An 18,198-nucleotide genomic window follows, 5' to 3' on the forward strand; every position below is an offset into this window, starting at 1 on the left:
TACAACATGTATACAATCTTTCTGTTAAACAAAAACAAATCCATTTTCTTGATGCCATTAAAAATACCCTATACTTCATTGATTTTCCCCCCGACTTTAAATTTAACAAGAAAAAATAAACTAATTGATTTCATTACAAGATTTTTCTGGTAACAGTGCTTAAGGGGTACAATAAAGACTTGACATGTCATCTTGGAGGAAAAAAATAATAATAGATGGCATTGGCAATATCTAATGCAAATTTAAACTGTTTAGTCAATAAGTTGAAAAAGTTCTGTTTTTATACAAATATACAAATCCAGAAATATTGCAAGCTGAATTCCAAATCAGACTGATTTAATCTTCCACAAAATGTTGAAGACCAGAGCACTTTTACTTTGTGGCCACCATTCTTTCATCAACTGTCATTTCTCTGAAAGACTGGAGGAATTTCTTTGACTTGTCTAAGACATGATCATTTTCTGTCAAGTACATGTAATCAGCTACTATCCTGTAAAAGATTTAAATATTTTGAAACAGATTATGTGAATTTACATATATAAAATTAGAATGCGACAATTAATACATTGATGTAATTTTCCTTTTAAAATCAAAAGTATATTTATGTGATTCATGTAGTTAAATGATTTGGTTAAGTCAATGTATCAGGACTGAAAAATCATCAGCCTAGTAATAAACCATCATGGTTGAATTATTGAACTAAAAGAAATAGCATACCTGGCTGTCAGGGTTGTTAAGAGAAAGGACACAATGGACTGAAAACTGTTACTTCAGGGCAAAATTCCTGGGGCAAGGCTGTTCATGTACATGGGAGTGTTGATATATAGCCATGCATCCAGTGAACATAGTTTGTCCATCCATGTATACATGTACATGATAATTCGAAAGTGACTGAAAAATTGAGAAAATGGAAATTCTAACCACATACTTTACTAGATTGAAATACCACAGCAGTCTATAAAAGACTGCTTGTTCCCTTTCTGGGCATAAATTTGAATAAATATTGTGTGTTTCAATAGTGTGTTTAAATGTATAATCATGAATCATAAATATCATGAGTATCACACACTTTTTTCAAAATATAAATCAAATTCTTATAAACTTGTGTGAATGCAATGTCAAGAGAATGCAATTAAAATTTCACTTTATTTAGAATTTTTAGAGATACAGACACTTTCACTAACAAAACAAAAATCCACCTGTTCGTTGGTCATAATAAGCACCTGTGTCCCCACATAATGATCTTTCTAGTGCATGGTCGGGTTAGCAATTGGGTCTTCACAGATGAAAGTACTAAAGCATTTGGTGCCAGTACCCTAAAAATTCAATGTGATAGTGTATGTACACACATACTGACAACAACTCTCCATTATTATGCCAACTTGATTTTACTTTGAAAGGGTGGTCGTCAAAAGTATACACTTCAAAAGCAACACAAAATTGGCTGAACTAGTTTCAATCTAAAATACGAGATTCAAACACTGAAACAGGGTAACGCCTAGATGACAGGAGTCAGCAGTTTTAACCATAAAACAATGTAAACACTAACCATTGAGCTTCGCGAGTGAGCTCGCTACGCTCGCGAAGCTCACTGGTTAGTGTTTACTTTGTTTTTTGGATAAAACTGCTGACTCCTGTGCCTAGATACATGAAGACCTAGTACATGTGTACATTTTGTTTTCATTTGAATGTGAATTAATGCGTTTTAAAGACAGTTTTAACTCTTCAGTCAATACTTACTCACCTCTAATACCAAAGGAAAGACCGTATTATTTGATGCATTGATGTGATGTTCTTCGTTGTAAAATAATCATGAAAACCTCATCATGTTGTAGTTTACTGCTACAGCGGAAACACGTGGTAATCTCAATTCGTATCAACTCTTACAGTGATGTGTCGTGAAAATGCGAGTTTTTGTGCTTGTTTCAAAGTTGTTAAATTCCGTGTCAGTATACATGGTATAGATCTAATTAAATTTCATATTAAGAAAATATATGACATACAGCAATATTAAATCTGATTTTTTTTTTTTTTTCGACGTAAAGACGTTTAGGGAATCTACATTTCGTATCAACATTACTGTACATGTAATATAGATAAATAAATTCATTATATTAAAAAATTAAACTTCACAAAAGATAGAAAGATAGTATATATGTTTTTCAAAACAATTATTTTGTATTTAGCATTTATTTCATTAAAAGTATATATTAAAATAATACTTATTATGTTATAAAACAATATTTTGTTCCGAGTAAGACGCAACAGAATCGACCTTGACGTTAAACATTGATTGTCCGTGATTTTTCTATAAAAATTATGCAAAGGTCACAAATTCAAACTATCGTTATAAAGAAAATACTGAGAGTAAGAAGATCAGTAAAGGCTTGTTGAAAAGGAAATTTTCTCTACTTTTACCAGTTTTATTTTGTTTTCCCTTTTTCAATACAGAAATACACGTAAACTTGAGCTTTGTTTAAATATTACTATTAAAAACGAGAAAAAACACATAAGTGCAAGAAAATTCTTGTTTTTACGAAATATTTTAAAGTAATAACAATAATTTTTACATATTTTAAAAGCAGAGAAAATATGCTTTGAGAATATATCACACTTTCTTTATTATGTTAATCAGGAAAAAAAATGTCAATCGTCGGGAAAATCGTCAATTGCTTTGGAAAATTGCGCCATTTTCAAAAAGTCATGTATGTCTTCAAAACGTAAAATCTATTTATTACCGACATTAAGACATAAATTTTCTACATAGTTTTAAAGTACAGAAAATGTCCAAAAAGATGATATATAGTTTATATACCTTTATGCTTTCATAAAATAAATACAGAGAATCTTATTTTCGCGAAGTCGTGTTTTAACGCGCCACCGGTCAAATTGACCGGTGTGGAAGTGAAGGAAATTTACCCCGTAAAGTCTTGCTAAGTTGTCAATATTTTCTCCATATATGTACATTTTTGTTTGTTTGTGACACTAGACCGTGTTTCCATTAGAAAATGCTGATTTTTTACATTCTTATCAATAAATATCTTATAAAACTGTGCTTTTTGTTAGATTTTGTCAATACCTAAAGGCAAAATGCCTAAAACAGAAAAAAAAAATTCTGTTTTGATTTTGGAATGCGTTATTTGCATTTTTTTTTTTTTTTTTTTTTTTTTTTGTTTTGTTTTGTTTTGTTTTGTTTTGTTTTGCATTAAATATTTTATTGATTAGAATTTTTCTCTGAGATTTACTGATATAATTGAAACAACCATTAAAATGTATAAAAATTGACACAGCGGATTCTACATCTAGAGCGTATTGCATCAATAATATGGTGTATATCGCTTTAAATTTTTATTACTTTTAAAGGAAAAATAAAATCATTAATACATCATTTTACTCAAATTATTAATTCATTTTTTTTTTTTTTTACATTTTCTCTTTTTTCTTCATTTTTCTTTGTTTTATATATAGCTGAACATTAATTTATCTAAAGCTGATTTTGCCACAGCAGTCTGTACCCCCAACTGCTGAAAAAATAATATGATGACAATGGTCTTTCCCCATAAATATGTTTTATGTGAGTTAGTTGAATAATGTTGGAAAAAAATTCTTTCAGAAATTAATCCGAGTATGGCTCTTACTTAAAATATATGTTTAAACGAATTTGTCTTTTTTCTTTTTTTTTTTTTTTTTTTTTTTTTTTTTTAAATAAAACGAACTTGTCTTTTTTTTCTCCTATATTTGTAACCTTGTACCTTTTTTGTCTAATTGTCTTTTTGTTTGTTTGTCGGATGTCCCAAAGACATATCAAATTCTTTTAATTGGATGTCGGTAACATTTCAAAAAAAGATGGGTGTCATGATTAAGAGGATCAATTGATATTGAATCTGTTTAACCTGGATGTTCATTTTTTGTTAAAGAGCCATAGCGCATTTTTGCCTGCTTAAGTAGAAATTTTAAGAAACATTTTTTATTTACAATACTTTCTTATACAATTTGAAGTTTATACTTCTGTAAACTCAACTTGCATAAAGTGATATATAATATAAATATTGCATGTAGTTGAGTGTAACATTGGAAAATTTCACTCCAAGAAAACCATTGTCAACCGAGGCACAGCCGAGGTTGACAATCGATTTCAAGGGGTGAAATTTTTCAATGCTACACTCAACTACAAGCAATATTTATTATATTATACTGAATGTTTTATCCAAATACATATAACAGTGAACTGTGCGGGTATAAATTCTGCGCAGTCACTTTTTTTTTTGGAATATCACCCGTCGTCAAGCATTGTTGACTGTTGCTACGCTGGAAGGCGTGGCTTCATCCATCATTCAGCTGGTAATAGTGTTTTTTAATAAATGTTTCTCGACGAATCAGATTCAACTAATCTACATGAAAGTATAATATTATTGTTTACCGTTCCATTATATGACGAATATGAAGATTGCCAATTTGTATGGAGTACATAGTAAATATTGAGACATTCACCTAAATAACGTTAAACTGATGCAAAAGACATCTTTTAACCAGAAAAATGAATTATTTTATTTTAATATGACTGCAATTCAGTAATTTAGATATTTTTGGTTAAAGGTGGTCATCTTTTTGAAAATGATGAAAATATATAATTGTCTTTCTCATATTGACATAAGATTTAGACTTTCCTCTTAAATTTATATTTTCAACATCAATGAAATTGCTGCTCTAGGGTTTAGCTGCTTGCCTTTCAGTGTACGTGTTTGAATTCAAGTTTGAGACAGGCATTTTCCACTCATGCCCTTTCTCCTCTTTTTCTTTCTGTATCGTATATTTTATGTTTTATAATTAACGCAATTTCAGAAAAGTTCTAATATACACGTTACGTTTTGAAAGTATCTCGGGAAAAGAAAGTTCAACGCAGCTAAGTTAAGGACTCCCATATATACCCTAACAAAAATACTATAGTAAACTATAGTTAACTATAGTACCAAAGTGAAAACTTTGGAAATTTGATTTACTATAGTGAAAACTTTGGAACTTTGATTTACTATAGTGAAAACTTTGAAACTTTGATTAAGTACGATAAATCCCATGGAATTATGTTTTTGATTCCCATTCTTTATATTTTATGATATTTCAAGTTTAAGATTCATAAAATCTTTACAGAACATTTTAAAAACCCGACCCTTCCCCAAAAAGAATAATGTACAAGATATGAATTTTAATGTAAAGGTTGTCGCTTGCGCCGATAAATAAGCAATATTTATTTCAATGTATTTAATTTAATGTTATGCAGATGTAACGTAAGTTTTATTTATGGAGAAAAAAATAATATATTATAAAAAAAAAATATGTCATTTAGAATCAAAATATCTGCTTCATCAGTTTCAGTCAACATGAATTTTTTTTAAATTTATAAATGTAAATATTACATTTGAATTAACTGCATTGTATATTTGAATAAAGATGTACAAAAAAAACCCCAGCCCCAACCAACCCCATACCCACCTCCTCCCCTACAAAGGCTAAATAATAATAATAAAATAATAAAAATACATAAAGTGTTAAACTAATGAAAAAAACTTTTAAACTTTGATTAAGTTTAGGGAAAACTTTGAAGCTTTAATTAACCATATCAAAAACTTTGGAACTTTGATTTGCTATGGTGAAAACTTTGGAACTTTGATTTACTATAGTAAAGACTTTGGAACTTTGATTTACTATAGTAAAAACTTCGGAACTTTGATTTACTATAGTGAAAACTTTGGAACTTTGATTTACTATAGTGAAAACTTTGGAACCTTGATTTACTATAGTGAAAACTTTGGAACTTTGATTTACTATAGTAAAAACTTTGGAACTTTGATTTACTATAGTGAAAACTTTGGAACTTTGATTTACTATAGTTAACTATAGTAAACTATAGTTAACTATAGTTTACTATAGAATTTTTTGTTAGGGTTCGTCAGCCATGCAGAGGGTCTTTTTAAAACACACTAAATACTTTCGTTTATCATAAATATTATAAAGATAAATGGATGTGCAACTTATCTTGCTTTAATAGCACTAAGCGTAACTATGTAGAATGAAAGCCAGCTTGATCTCGCTGTACCTACTGAGATGACGTCATTTCTTAGTTTGACACGCTGTTTCTCTGTACTTGAGGCGTGAATCAAGCTTTATCGTAGCTTGTAAAAATAAAAATAAATACGAAACTCGCGTAGTCGGACCAAAAGAGAGACATATTCTGAAATATATTAATCCACATTTTATTGTCAAACTAAATTGATAATGTGTAGACTTTATATAAAGCCATAGGGAGCACATTTGTACAGTAACGTGCTAGAATGACAGGTCCAGCCCCTCGAAAATATCAAAAGTTCAACGATATCCGCTTCACTATAAATTCTGAATTTTTAAACACGTGTAGCTATTATTCCTACTATTCTGAAAAGTGCTGGGAGCTGGTTGTGCATTGCTGATTTATTCCGTAATGTAACATTATTCCAATGCAAATTACATTTTTGACTGGAGTTTTTAGAAAGACGGCTAAGTTTTAAACAATTCCCGAGCATGATGAAATTGCTCCCAGCACTTTTCGTGTTAAGGAATTTGTCTCAAAGAAACAGAATAAATTTTATAGCGGAAAAACGCCCGTATATCGTTGAACTTTTACGATCTTTGTAGTAGTACATATATGTTCTAATTTTAAAACTGTCACGTGACAAACAGCTGATGTAAGCGATGTCGCTTTAGAAGTGCAAACACCACAAATCACATTTATCAAAACTAATGCTGTTAAAAAAATATTAAAATTGTATTCATTTTCCCTGAATATATTAAGGCGTATATTCCACGGGCGTCCTTAACCTAGATACGAACACTTTTTCAGTAAATTTTACAAATTCATATCTACTTCTTCCATTTTATTGATTTTCTAAACCTTTTTTTCCTCAAAATTTGAGTAATGAGCATGCAAGATGGTTATTATGTGATTAACTTGCACCCCCTATAAAAATATTACAAATATTATTATTAAATTTAGTCTCTGATAGATTTTGTTCTTTTTGTCTCTGGATAGACAATCAGTCTCTTCAAAAGAGATAATTATGTTTGCAGCCGTATGGTTTCATGACTGGCAGGGTTAAACTTACAGAGTGTCTTTTTAATGAAGCCAAAGTTTACAAGTGAAATCTTCCAGATTTATAAACTTATAATACAGTTAAAATTACTATAAAATATGTTTAATTCTTCAATTCAAAAAAAATCTTTAAATGAATGTTAGGCTAGGTACTTATATAGGGCTGTGTTGAGCAAAATATTTCAAAACGATACGATATGTTTTACGGCGATATGCTATATATTGGATTCTTTAACAAGTCTATCAAAAAAAGTCTTGTAAATCATTTATTGCATAAATTTGATAAAAACTGGGTGCTTTATTACCAAATTGGAAGTCCATGTCTCACTGTCTTTACAAAGTACACTTCAAAGTCAAACCTTTAATGACTGTAAAACTAACATGTTAAAATAAATTGTCTTTGTATTTTTAATAGTATTTAAGATGTGCTTTTTAATAGTATTTAAGATGTGCTTTCTCCTTAATGTTTATTTCATTATTGATCAGTTTTAATTCAAAACAGTTAAAAATAACCTTTGGTGACTGAATTTCCCAACCTTTTCACAGAATTATAAGAAACACTGCCTGCCCGATACGTATTGGAAGTTATTTTTTCAATACGATACTTTCCAGAATATCGATACGTATTGATTAATCGATATATTGACACAGCCCTAATAAAAATACAGCTATATATAGGTTATATAACTAGTACGAGTTAGTAGCCGAATTTTTCTCAAACTCGAGTTCCTTTTTTAACTTTCAAGAAGGACGAGGCTTGCCGAGTGCCTCTGGAAATTTGAGTTAAAAACTTAAGGAACTGGAGTTGGAGAAAACTGGTTATGGGACCTGTTCTCCAAAATTACAATTATGGACTTGACTGTTGTTTTAGTGAAATAGATATGGCGCAGAAGATCTAACCTATCCTGTCAGTATACGAGTAATTCCCTGAAAATATATATATATACTTCAATGATCTGTTAAAATGAAAGTACAAGGGAAATTTCAAAGAGTAAAATATTCCATCGTAGATGAGTACAATCATACTCTACACCTGCATTTTGTGCCAACATATCCATACACTTGGAGATGAAGTACCTGGAAAAGCAACCAATTAAAACCGCTCAGATAGGTAAATGACCCAGCTGTCATAGTAATTATAAATATGTCACGAAATTGTAGTACCGAGACTTTCCCGTATAAAAGATACACACGAGGAAATACAGTAAACTGTGATTTGCCATCAAAAATGATGAAATGAATTTTATTTATTTTTCTGCATGCATTGTCTGCCTCCTACTTCAATATTTACTGATTTCTACATCAGAAATATGCGAAGGGTAAGTATGAAAGAGAGTCTGAACTGTCTCCAGAATATAAAAAAAAAATAATGGACAATAAGACCTCGCTTGAAAGGGCATTATCAAATCGCATTAACCGTTTTTTAAACGAGGAATGTTTAGCAAAGACTTAAGAAAATGAATGGATGGAAAATACATAGTGTTTTTATTCAATTACTTTTTTGTTTATCTGCGATGAATTATGAACATATACTAATTGTTAATTACAATGTATCATACAGCTGGGTTCAAATATTTTATGCAAATATATTTAGGAAAAACGGGACACGTTGCTGCAGAGGATTTCGGTGGAATAAGACATTAAATAAATGCACACGTTTGTATCAAATATAGGATAAATACTATATTCTTGAATATCAATAACCTATAATTAGATTAAAACGAAAAAAAATGTCATTGCTGAACAGTCATGTATATGTACTAAATGATTGACTTGAATTTTCTTTACGTCTGTTTACAGCTTGCATGAACGGTTTTTTCGGTGAAGATTGCAGATATACTTGCCCTTTGCCACTATTCGGAAAGGGGTGCAAGTCTAAATGTTATTGTTCTAATGAAAGTTGCCTCCACGTGTTCGGTTGCAGAAGGAATTCATCATGTACCTAAGTATTTTGAATAGATTGCTTTGTTGGACGTAATTACCCATTGCAAAAAAAGGAAACTTATTTTTATATATTTATAGTTGGGTGTAAATCTGGAACAGTTGGTGCTAATTGTGAGCATCAGTGTCGATACCCAGGCTATGGAGAAGGATGCCAACTACACTGCAATTGTGCCAAAGAACATTGTAATCACATTAGTGGATGTGTAGGTATGATGCTGATATTCTCTAGGCATTATTTAGAATTGCACATATATACTGCTGAAATTAATATTTCTCATTTCAGTTTGCTTAGTATTAATTAGTTGAAGGAGCTCAAGTAATTGAATGCACATTACAAATTCCATTAAAATTTGATCCTTTGAATTTTAATTAAAGTTCACGATATTAAAGCATGAAGGATTACAAGCTTTGATTTTCCATTAATCATTAATATATACGTAGTATATCATAGCATCATTTTGCTACTCGGTAACATTGAAATAATGTCAGATTTTGTTTAATAATATTTTCTCTTTTAGGTTGAAGGTAGTATTCTTTCTGTCTTTTATTTTAAATTTAGAATCGACCTCTTCTTACTTTACCTCTCCAAAAGCATCTACAAGTTCCTTGTTAGAGAGAGCAGTATCAGAAAGAGCTTCTAAAGAGTCTAGATTGCGGACGAAGAATGAGGGTATTTATCAAACAGCGATTCATTTTTTAATGAGAAAATTTACCAACATTGCTTTTCATAAAAAAAAATCGACATATTTTAAATTGCAGAGGTAGATATTTAATATATGATATACCGTTCACGGTAGCTCAGTCGGTAGAGCGCTCGATCCGTGATCGGGAGGTCGTGAGTTCGAATCTCGGCCGCGACAGACCTAAGTCGATAAAAAATAGGTAGCAACTGTTCCTTCGCCATGCGCTCGGCACTTTGAAGTGAAAGTTGCGGGTTCTTCGGATGAGACCTTAAAAACCGAGGCCCCGTGTCACGGCAGGCGTTGGCACGATAAAGATCCCTCACTGCTCAATGGCCCTGAGTGCCGAGTAAAGGTCAAAATTTGAAGCCCTTCACCGGTATATGGTGACGTCTCTATATGAGTGAAAAATTCTCGAATGGGACGTAAAACAATATACAATCAATCAATTAATATATGATAACATTCCTGCATATCAAAAGAAACGATTTTTTAGAATCAAAGAAAATTGCTAAATATTTATTTTTTTAGTCACAGAAAATACCAATATTTCTATTATAGATGTCTCACAAAGAACAAGCGGTGGTAGTTTTTGTACAAAAGAAACAGGGCGTGTGAATCTCGACAATGTTGCATCTACCTTAATTTTCTGTATCGTTGGGCTTTTGATTGTGGCTGCTGTATTCTTATCAATACACATAAGCATTGTTTTATTTCAGCGCAGGATCCTTGTAATATGTAAAGATATAAGAATATGATATCAGCATATAATATTATGCATAAACTTTAGGCTTGCTTAATCTACGATACAAAATTTTTATTCATATTTGTGGTAAGGCTTGAAAATTATTTTTTTTATTGAAAATAGCTAATAAGGATACAAGTATTTTAGAACTCCTTATCTCACATTCACCTGTTATAAAATAAACACAGAGTTCTGCCTTTGTGTCTTATTTGAAACGAAAAAAAGTTGTTTTCAGCATGAATATGTTAGCACTCATTACATCAATTTCAACATTAGGTCTACGGTCCTTTGATATCATGATGCACGAAGAGCAATTTGATTTTATAAATTAAAATCTTGTTATTTCATATTGTTCTTTCAAAATAATTGGTTTTGTCACATGATTCAAAAATGACAATGATAACCATTTATGTCGTGTTACAAATATAACGAAGTCTTTAATACGCATTAATATAAGCATTGCAATCTAAGAACAGAATACCCAATCCAGTCCATGGACAATAACTACATGTACCAGGGTAATTGTTTTAAATTAATTTGTACATCGCTTTAAAAGTTCAATTAGAAACGTTTATGAAAATTTCATTTAGAAGTACCCTTGAAGTTATTTGAGCATCATACAACTCAAAAACTATTTCACATGACATGCTTTTGAAAACTATTTAAATGCACATTTTGAAAATAAATATATTGGCACTAACCAAAGGCGAAAACAAAATATTTAATGCGTTTTGTATTTGTAAATGTCTTTATAATTATAACTGAAATTTTTTTGATCACCTATTTGTACGAAAAATAGTTTTTGTGCACATAGGGTTGCAATTAGTTTCCACAGAACTTTATTTTTTTTTAAGAATTGAGCACCTTCTTTCTTGAGTACACTTTATATTATATATCTTTCAATCTATAAGTTGTTGGCATGTTTTGAGTAAAGTCGGGTCTTTTTTATTTCACTCACATGCTTTTACTTGGGATTGAATCGGGGATATTCCAATACAACGGAAGTATAGAAACAACCTTAGTCAGAAACGTCTTATCTTTCAATTTATCTTTATGAGCAAATAAGGGTTTCGCAAACGCAGTCAATTTCCTAAGTTGACTAAACCGGGAAACAATCCCGATTGAAACCCAAGATGAGAGATTTAGAGTGAAATTTACGATGGAATAATAAAACTTTGCTGAAAATAGAACATTAGGAATTCACTTCAACGGTTATAGTACTCAAATTCAAAAACGTTTACTCTGACAATGACTATTCATAGCAAACTTAATGACACGAAGACTTCCATTCGTGCAAAATGGTGGGGCAACTAAATACTGGAAAAGGAAATATCAGTCATGATAAAAAATTTTAATTTAGCAAAAATTGTCATATATTTTGTTTGCACCTTTGTTTAGTATCAATATATTTATTTCCAATAATGATGTGCATTTAATTACGTAATAGAATGATATCAGCTGTTTTTTTTTTTTTTTTTTTTTTTTTTTTACCTGTTTATTTTCTTGCATGCTAAATATCGAAACTTTATGACTTTGATAAATAAAACATGTATTACCTTCAAACGAATCAAAGTTTGGCAACCTTACTTTTCTGTAGCAATGCATCATATTTAATGTTAAATAATGAAATTTAAAAATCGCTATTCTTCAAGAATTCAAATAGAAAAAAAAATATTGGAATAATGTAACATAGAAAGAATATATGAACAATTTAATGAAACTTTTCAGGTTTTTAACACCATGACTTAACGCAATGATAAAGACAATGCTTTAATATTGTGTATATAAAAACATCAGCGATTAGCGTAAATAGCCAAGAAATGAGAAATTCGGAAAAACCTCAATAACGAATCATCTTCACGACTAACATTTGTGTACATTTTTTTTTTTCAAACCAGCCCCTGGGATATTAGATTATTTGTTTCTCATATATGTTACTTTCGTTTAAAAACTAAAATATAAGTATCTCCAGCAAATATAGAAAGTTCCTATGCATGCCTGTGACGAAATACGATACCAAGTTTGATGCACCAGATGCATATTTCGACAAATTATGTCGACAAATAAAAAAAAAATAAAAAAAATAAATAAATAAAAAACCTTTGAAGAGCTGGAAAAAAATCGTCAACCCAGAAAATCGTATCGGTGTTTTTCTAAAAATATTTTAATGTCCTTTGATCCAGTGAATCCTGATATACTGATCCAAATTACATTACTACAAGTTGAACCTACTTTAAATCTAGTTCGCGAAGTCCCAGCATTCATACAAGAGATGAGGATGACAAACAGCAATCAATTTCATAAATCCCATAAAAATGCAAGATTGTTTCTTTTTCATGGTCCTTTTTTCTCATTTTGAGACGCCGAATTACAAAACCACGTACTTCTGTGAACAGGGGGTGGGATAGCCTACTTACGAGGAGTTAGCTACCCCTATCGACCGGTCGCTGTGATCCCACTGTGTGATCAGATAGAGACTAAGCCGCAGAGCATTCCGAAGTAATAATAATTGATTAAATCATTAAATTGTGTAAAGCTTTGTTACATATAAATGTACTTTGTGGTAAATACAGGGTTTGCATTGGAAAAACGGCATTCTTAAGCTGTACCGCTTGCAGTGCTTATATGGATCGGACATAGCTGCTAGTGAATCTGATCTGCAGGGTTGATCAAAGGATGCAATGTGATGAAGTTTTTTTTTTTCAGAATCATTATGATGATGATGATGATGATGATGATGATTAAGGTCTTCCGACTTCCTTCGGAAGATCTTACTGTTTTTCTTCTGTTTCCTATTATTATTATTATTCCCTTTTCATAGTACATCGGAAACAAATCGACCAATTTCGAAGATTTTTTCAGGAATGATGCATTATTATAATATCTCCAGACATTTTTTTTTATATTTTTGAAAATTCAATTCCGGTCGCATTTTTTTTACGATTTTCATTTTTCAAATTGTCATTTTGTCCACGCTTTTTCTTAAAAACGGCTCAAGATAGAATCATGATTTTTTCAGAGGTGGTAGAACACCTCTTTGATTTGTTTTTGCCTCCGTCACTTCCGGTTAACAACGAAAGTGATATTTATTTCACGGATTTTTTTTTTTTAAAGAATTGAACAGTTTTGAATAAAGGCATAAAGAACTTAAGTTCAAATGTACAATTGACAACAAAAACCATCATTTAAAGTACTTTCGGTTTAAACCGGAAGTAGTTGAAAAATAAAGCTTTTCCTTTAAAATCTTTAGAAATGCTATAAAATGGTTTGTAATTGAATTTAAAGGTTTTTTTTATGGCTTTGAGACTTCCGACGTCAACCGGAAGTGACGTCATAACGGCCGGATAAGTCCGAATTGAAAGTTGAATTTTTTTGAAAAAATGATTTTTGGTCCTTTTATAGAAATATTTGCCTAAATTTTATCATTATTAGTATAAAAACTCTTTATATATTACTTTCGACGTCCGTTGTCCGTCGGAAGACCTACTCGTTGCTTTTCAACGAGCTTTGCTCTAGTTATTATTATTATTATTATTATGGCAACATGGCACTGATAATGATGTTTATAAAATGCAATAAATGATACAGTCCATTATTTGTTTTATTAAATTTCAAATCATATTCCTCAATTTTTATATCAGTAACCAAAAAATAAAAATAATGCATTCTAATGCAAAAACAGCACGTCAACCAAAGGTTCTTATGACAAAATTTGTCTTCTTACCCTACACTATAAAATATATTCTCCAGTGTATTGTACAGAGTAGAAGTGGTCGAGAAGAAAGAAGACAGATTGATTGTAATCAACAATATGAGAATCCCAAGAGAACAAATGTAACTCTAGTCAGGGTTAAAAAATCGTTCATATCTATTTATACAGAAATGTTCTCCATCCTTTGTCGTCATAAAACAAAAGTAGCTAATCTTTCTGCCTTTATTGCCAAGACTTAAAAACATTCATGACGTCTCCCTTTATTATTAATCTATGTATAATTTAACTATTTTAACTCGATCAACACTAGTTGGACATAAAAAGATACAACTGTCCACCAGTTGGATATCTAAATATCCAATTGCCCATATGTTGGATATTCAAATATCCAACTGCAATCGCAATTTCTTGAGTCTTTCCGACAAAGTGGAAACACTGCCTGAATGTGTTACGTAGGCGTCCATGACGGTACATGTCGTTCCGTAAGTAATGTCGCCGGCGACAACATGTACTTACCTTCACTGACCATACTGTAGTCCATCGGTATATATTGTCACTGGTGTCATTATGTTTTTTGGGGGGCATATTCATTTGGAGATTGCATGCTAACTTTTCTGTTCAATAGTAATAATTATCTAGATTATATTTTTGTGTGATTCCTGTATGTACCGAAATCACTGCTGCTGGGAAGAACATTATTTAAAAACCCTTTCATAAAATCTACTTCGTTAGATTTATATACATTTTAAATGCTTTTTCAGTCATATTGTGGAATTGGTGAAAACTTTTAGTGCACTGGGTATGTTCATATCAGAAGGGATTATTTTTTTTAACAGAAAGTGGGTGTTTGATTGAAGTTTCAGAGAGAGAGAGAGAAATAAATTTTTCTGATCCTTTTTATGAATTTATATTAATTATGTTATTTTCACTTTCTTCTCTTCAAAATATTACTTGTACTCATGTTTATTCAATTTAGCTGGAGTTGAAATAATGCCAACTAGACGATCTCATGAAAATTCAATGTGTACTTTTCGATAACATCATCATAATCATCATTGTCAACATCACCATCATCATTATCATCCATATTACAGTAAGTCTACCAGTGAGGCGACAATATTTGTAGTGAGGGTAGGTACACATTCTCGCCAGCAACAATACCATTACATTTCCTTGACCGGAGTTGAAATAATGCCAAAAAGCAAAATTTCATGTATAATTCTAATGCCATCATCTTTATTGTTAACATTATCACCATGATCCGTATCACCCGGTACTTAATTCTAACAGTGGTTCGCCGGAAACGATACGAACACTCGCAATCGCGCTGCAAGAAATAGCCTACAAGACGCCTCTGTTTGATTTACACACTAGGTACATTCCAAAAACTACCAAAAAATCCTAGCTGTGGGGTGACAATATTTTCAGTGAGGATGGACATGTAATGTCCACGTATAATTTTTCAGACGGCGATAGTATGTGTCGACAGACGGCAATGTATGCAGTGAAAATAGATGCATATTGTAGAAGACGACAATATATACCAAATAACAATAAGCACCGTCACAAACACCAATCGTGATGTTTAAAATGTACATCCAATGCACATGAATAATAATAATGCACACTATTAGAACTTTATCTTCAATAAAATATCCAATACGTTTTCAGTTTGTTTAGTTTTAATAAGATACTGGAGCTGAAGGAATAGAATATACATTACAATTCTTACCAAAAGTTGATACTGTGAATCTAAATTAAAGTTCCTTACATTAAATTATTATGGGCAGCACATTTTTAATTCTGCATTGTTTTTGTTTGACAATTAATTATTAATTAATTGATAAGTAGTATGTCTTTGAATCTTTATGCTACTCGGTAACATTAAAATAATGTTTAAGAAATTCAAAATAATATTTTATCTTTAAAGGGGAAGGTAGTATGTTTGTCTTTGATTTTATGTCTATAATCGACCTCTAAGCACTTTACCTTTTCAGAAGCATTTACAACTTCAGTATCTTGAACACGGATATCTCGAATACCACGGACATGTTGAAGTAATTGGGAAGTCCTTACAACGTATTTCTTAAGTATTTTTTCCTCGAAATCTCGAACATTCGGATATCTCTAAGTTTTTTTCTCGGTCCCATCGGGTTAGAGATAACCATCGTCAAATGACAATTAAATTGGAATTCTTTAAGAATAATAATTTCTTTTTTATTCAATGATGGAAAAATCTAAAACACATGATGAAAAAAAAAATAAATCCACTAAGATTTAAAATTTTGGTAAATCATTTAAAGAAAGCATGGTCACTGAGCTGAAAACTGTTTAAAAATGAAAATGAGAGCGTATATGAAAAGTGTACTTCATTGCATAAATTGCCGACAAACTCATATGTTGAAAGACTAGTCTTTAGGGCTAATTCTTTTCAGATGGGTTGAGAAATTCAAAAGTAAGAAAGGAGAGTAAATATATAGAATTCAAAGTGGTGGATCGAAATTCGTACCAATGATATCGATGCTTTGAGTAACATGTAATCTGAAAATGCCAACTTTGCATTGATAGACATTGCTAAGACACTAATCATTTCTTCATCATAAACGTTTATAGAGCTATGACAAAGGAAATGAATATAATATTATTTCTATCATATAGGTGTTTTAATTCTATACAAATGCCTAAAAGAAAACACGCGCTAAATGTGTAAATGGTCTATTTAAAAAGGAACCTTGCGTGATGAATGACAAAATATGGGTGCAATTCTTACAGCTGAAAAGAAAAAAAATTATAATCCTAAGTTGTGGAATAAGAGAGAAATCTGTCGTTCTATTATTGTAAAGAGAAGCAAGTACTCATAATTTTTTTTTTTATTATTATTACTTTTCCTTTTTTTCATGAGGTCAAGTTACAATTAAACATGTACATACACCCAAAGAAAGGGACCATCAATGGTAACATTTATGTTAAAATTCCACTAGGTCCCCAGGGTATTTTCCGGTACCTGACATTGCTCCTGCAAATAAGCATAAAGAAGTGAATGAAATTTTGAAGAAAGAAAGGTTTACAGAGCTTATCTGCCAAATTTGCTAAATCTCAGCCATTGTGAGATTTTTTTTTCCCAAAAACGCATGAAAACAATAAAAGAAGACTGCACAATTTCAGATATGTCATAGAAAGTGCTATCCATCAGTGTCTTTTGGCATTCCCAAAGATGAGTTTGCTGATTTTTTTTTTTTTTTTTTTTTTTTTTTTTTTTTTTTTTTTTTTTGGTCATGGGTACAAAGATTAAGACATGCGTTAAGAATAATAGGGGATGCTTTGGGGGATTGAAATTATTAAGAATGAGTTTTTACGTGCTTTTCTTATTTTTAGACGACCTTTTGTATATTTTATTGAAGGACCCTCGTACTTACTCGTTGTCCCCAATTTAAGTTCGATTCCTTATTTTATTTTATTTATTCTAAGAGATATTCGACTTGCTAAGTGTCCCTTAAAATTAAATAGATAAAGAACTCGATTTAGAAAATCTGATATACTAACTCGCACTGATTATGGAACATGTTTCTCCCTGTAAACAAACATGGATGTGTGTTTTGGGGGAAAACGGACATGGCACTCAGGAAGTTGCCTATCCTAACAGTATACAAATACTTCCCTGATAAAAAAAAATCAGTGATCTCAAAATAAAAATAATACTGGAAAAAAGTTCAATATTAGACCAATATTTACATATTGCACTGTCTACGGATTATTTCCGTTTTTCCCGATTATGACAAAGAGCACATTGAGAATGTGACCCGTCGGCAGAGGATTCTCACTCCTTCATGGCACCAGATCCCATCTCCGATGTTTTTGGAGGTCGTGTTTGCTCTAATCCCCATTTGTATTGTTTAAATAGACGTTGAGCTTACTGTTCTTTTTTTTTCCATATTTCATTCAAAGAATTAAAAAAAATAGTAGATGTGAACATTCGTTCATTGCATTTGCATTT

The 18,198-nt window shown here is 31.1% G+C and overlaps 1 protein-coding gene, 1 long non-coding RNA gene and 1 other non-coding gene across 3 annotated transcripts in view; 2 read left to right on the forward strand and 1 right to left on the reverse strand.

Annotated features, from left to right (window-relative positions):
- Positions 1-399: 399 nt before the first annotated feature.
- On the reverse strand, positions 400-825 carry LOC133204026 (uncharacterized). Its single transcript, XR_009723517.1, has 2 exons — positions 718-825; positions 400-490 (listed from the first exon to the last, which is right to left on the reverse strand). It is a non-coding gene; the product is annotated as an uncharacterized LOC133204026 (long non-coding RNA).
- A 7,608-nt stretch (positions 826-8,433) lies between these two features.
- LOC133204281 (uncharacterized) overlaps positions 8,434-18,198 on the forward strand; it is a 57,595-nt gene continuing 47,830 nt past the window's right edge. The window contains exons 1-3 of the mRNA XM_061340019.1: positions 8,434-8,442; positions 9,146-9,270; positions 9,586-9,592. Coding sequence (XP_061196003.1) covers positions 8,434-8,442; positions 9,146-9,270; positions 9,586-9,592 — 141 coding nt within the window. The remainder of the gene's footprint in view (positions 8,443-9,145; positions 9,271-9,585; positions 9,593-18,198) is intronic.
- On the forward strand, positions 9,854-9,927 carry Trnat-cgu (transfer RNA threonine (anticodon CGU)). The gene has a single exon. It is a non-coding gene; the product is annotated as a tRNA-Thr (tRNA).

This window comes from Saccostrea echinata, unplaced genomic scaffold, assembly GCF_033153115.1.
Source record: "Saccostrea echinata isolate AGI-Se365-2 ecotype Australia unplaced genomic scaffold, CSIRO_AGI_Sech_v1 ptg000052l, whole genome shotgun sequence".
Classification (NCBI taxonomy): Eukaryota; Metazoa; Mollusca; class Bivalvia; order Ostreida; family Ostreidae; genus Saccostrea; species Saccostrea echinata.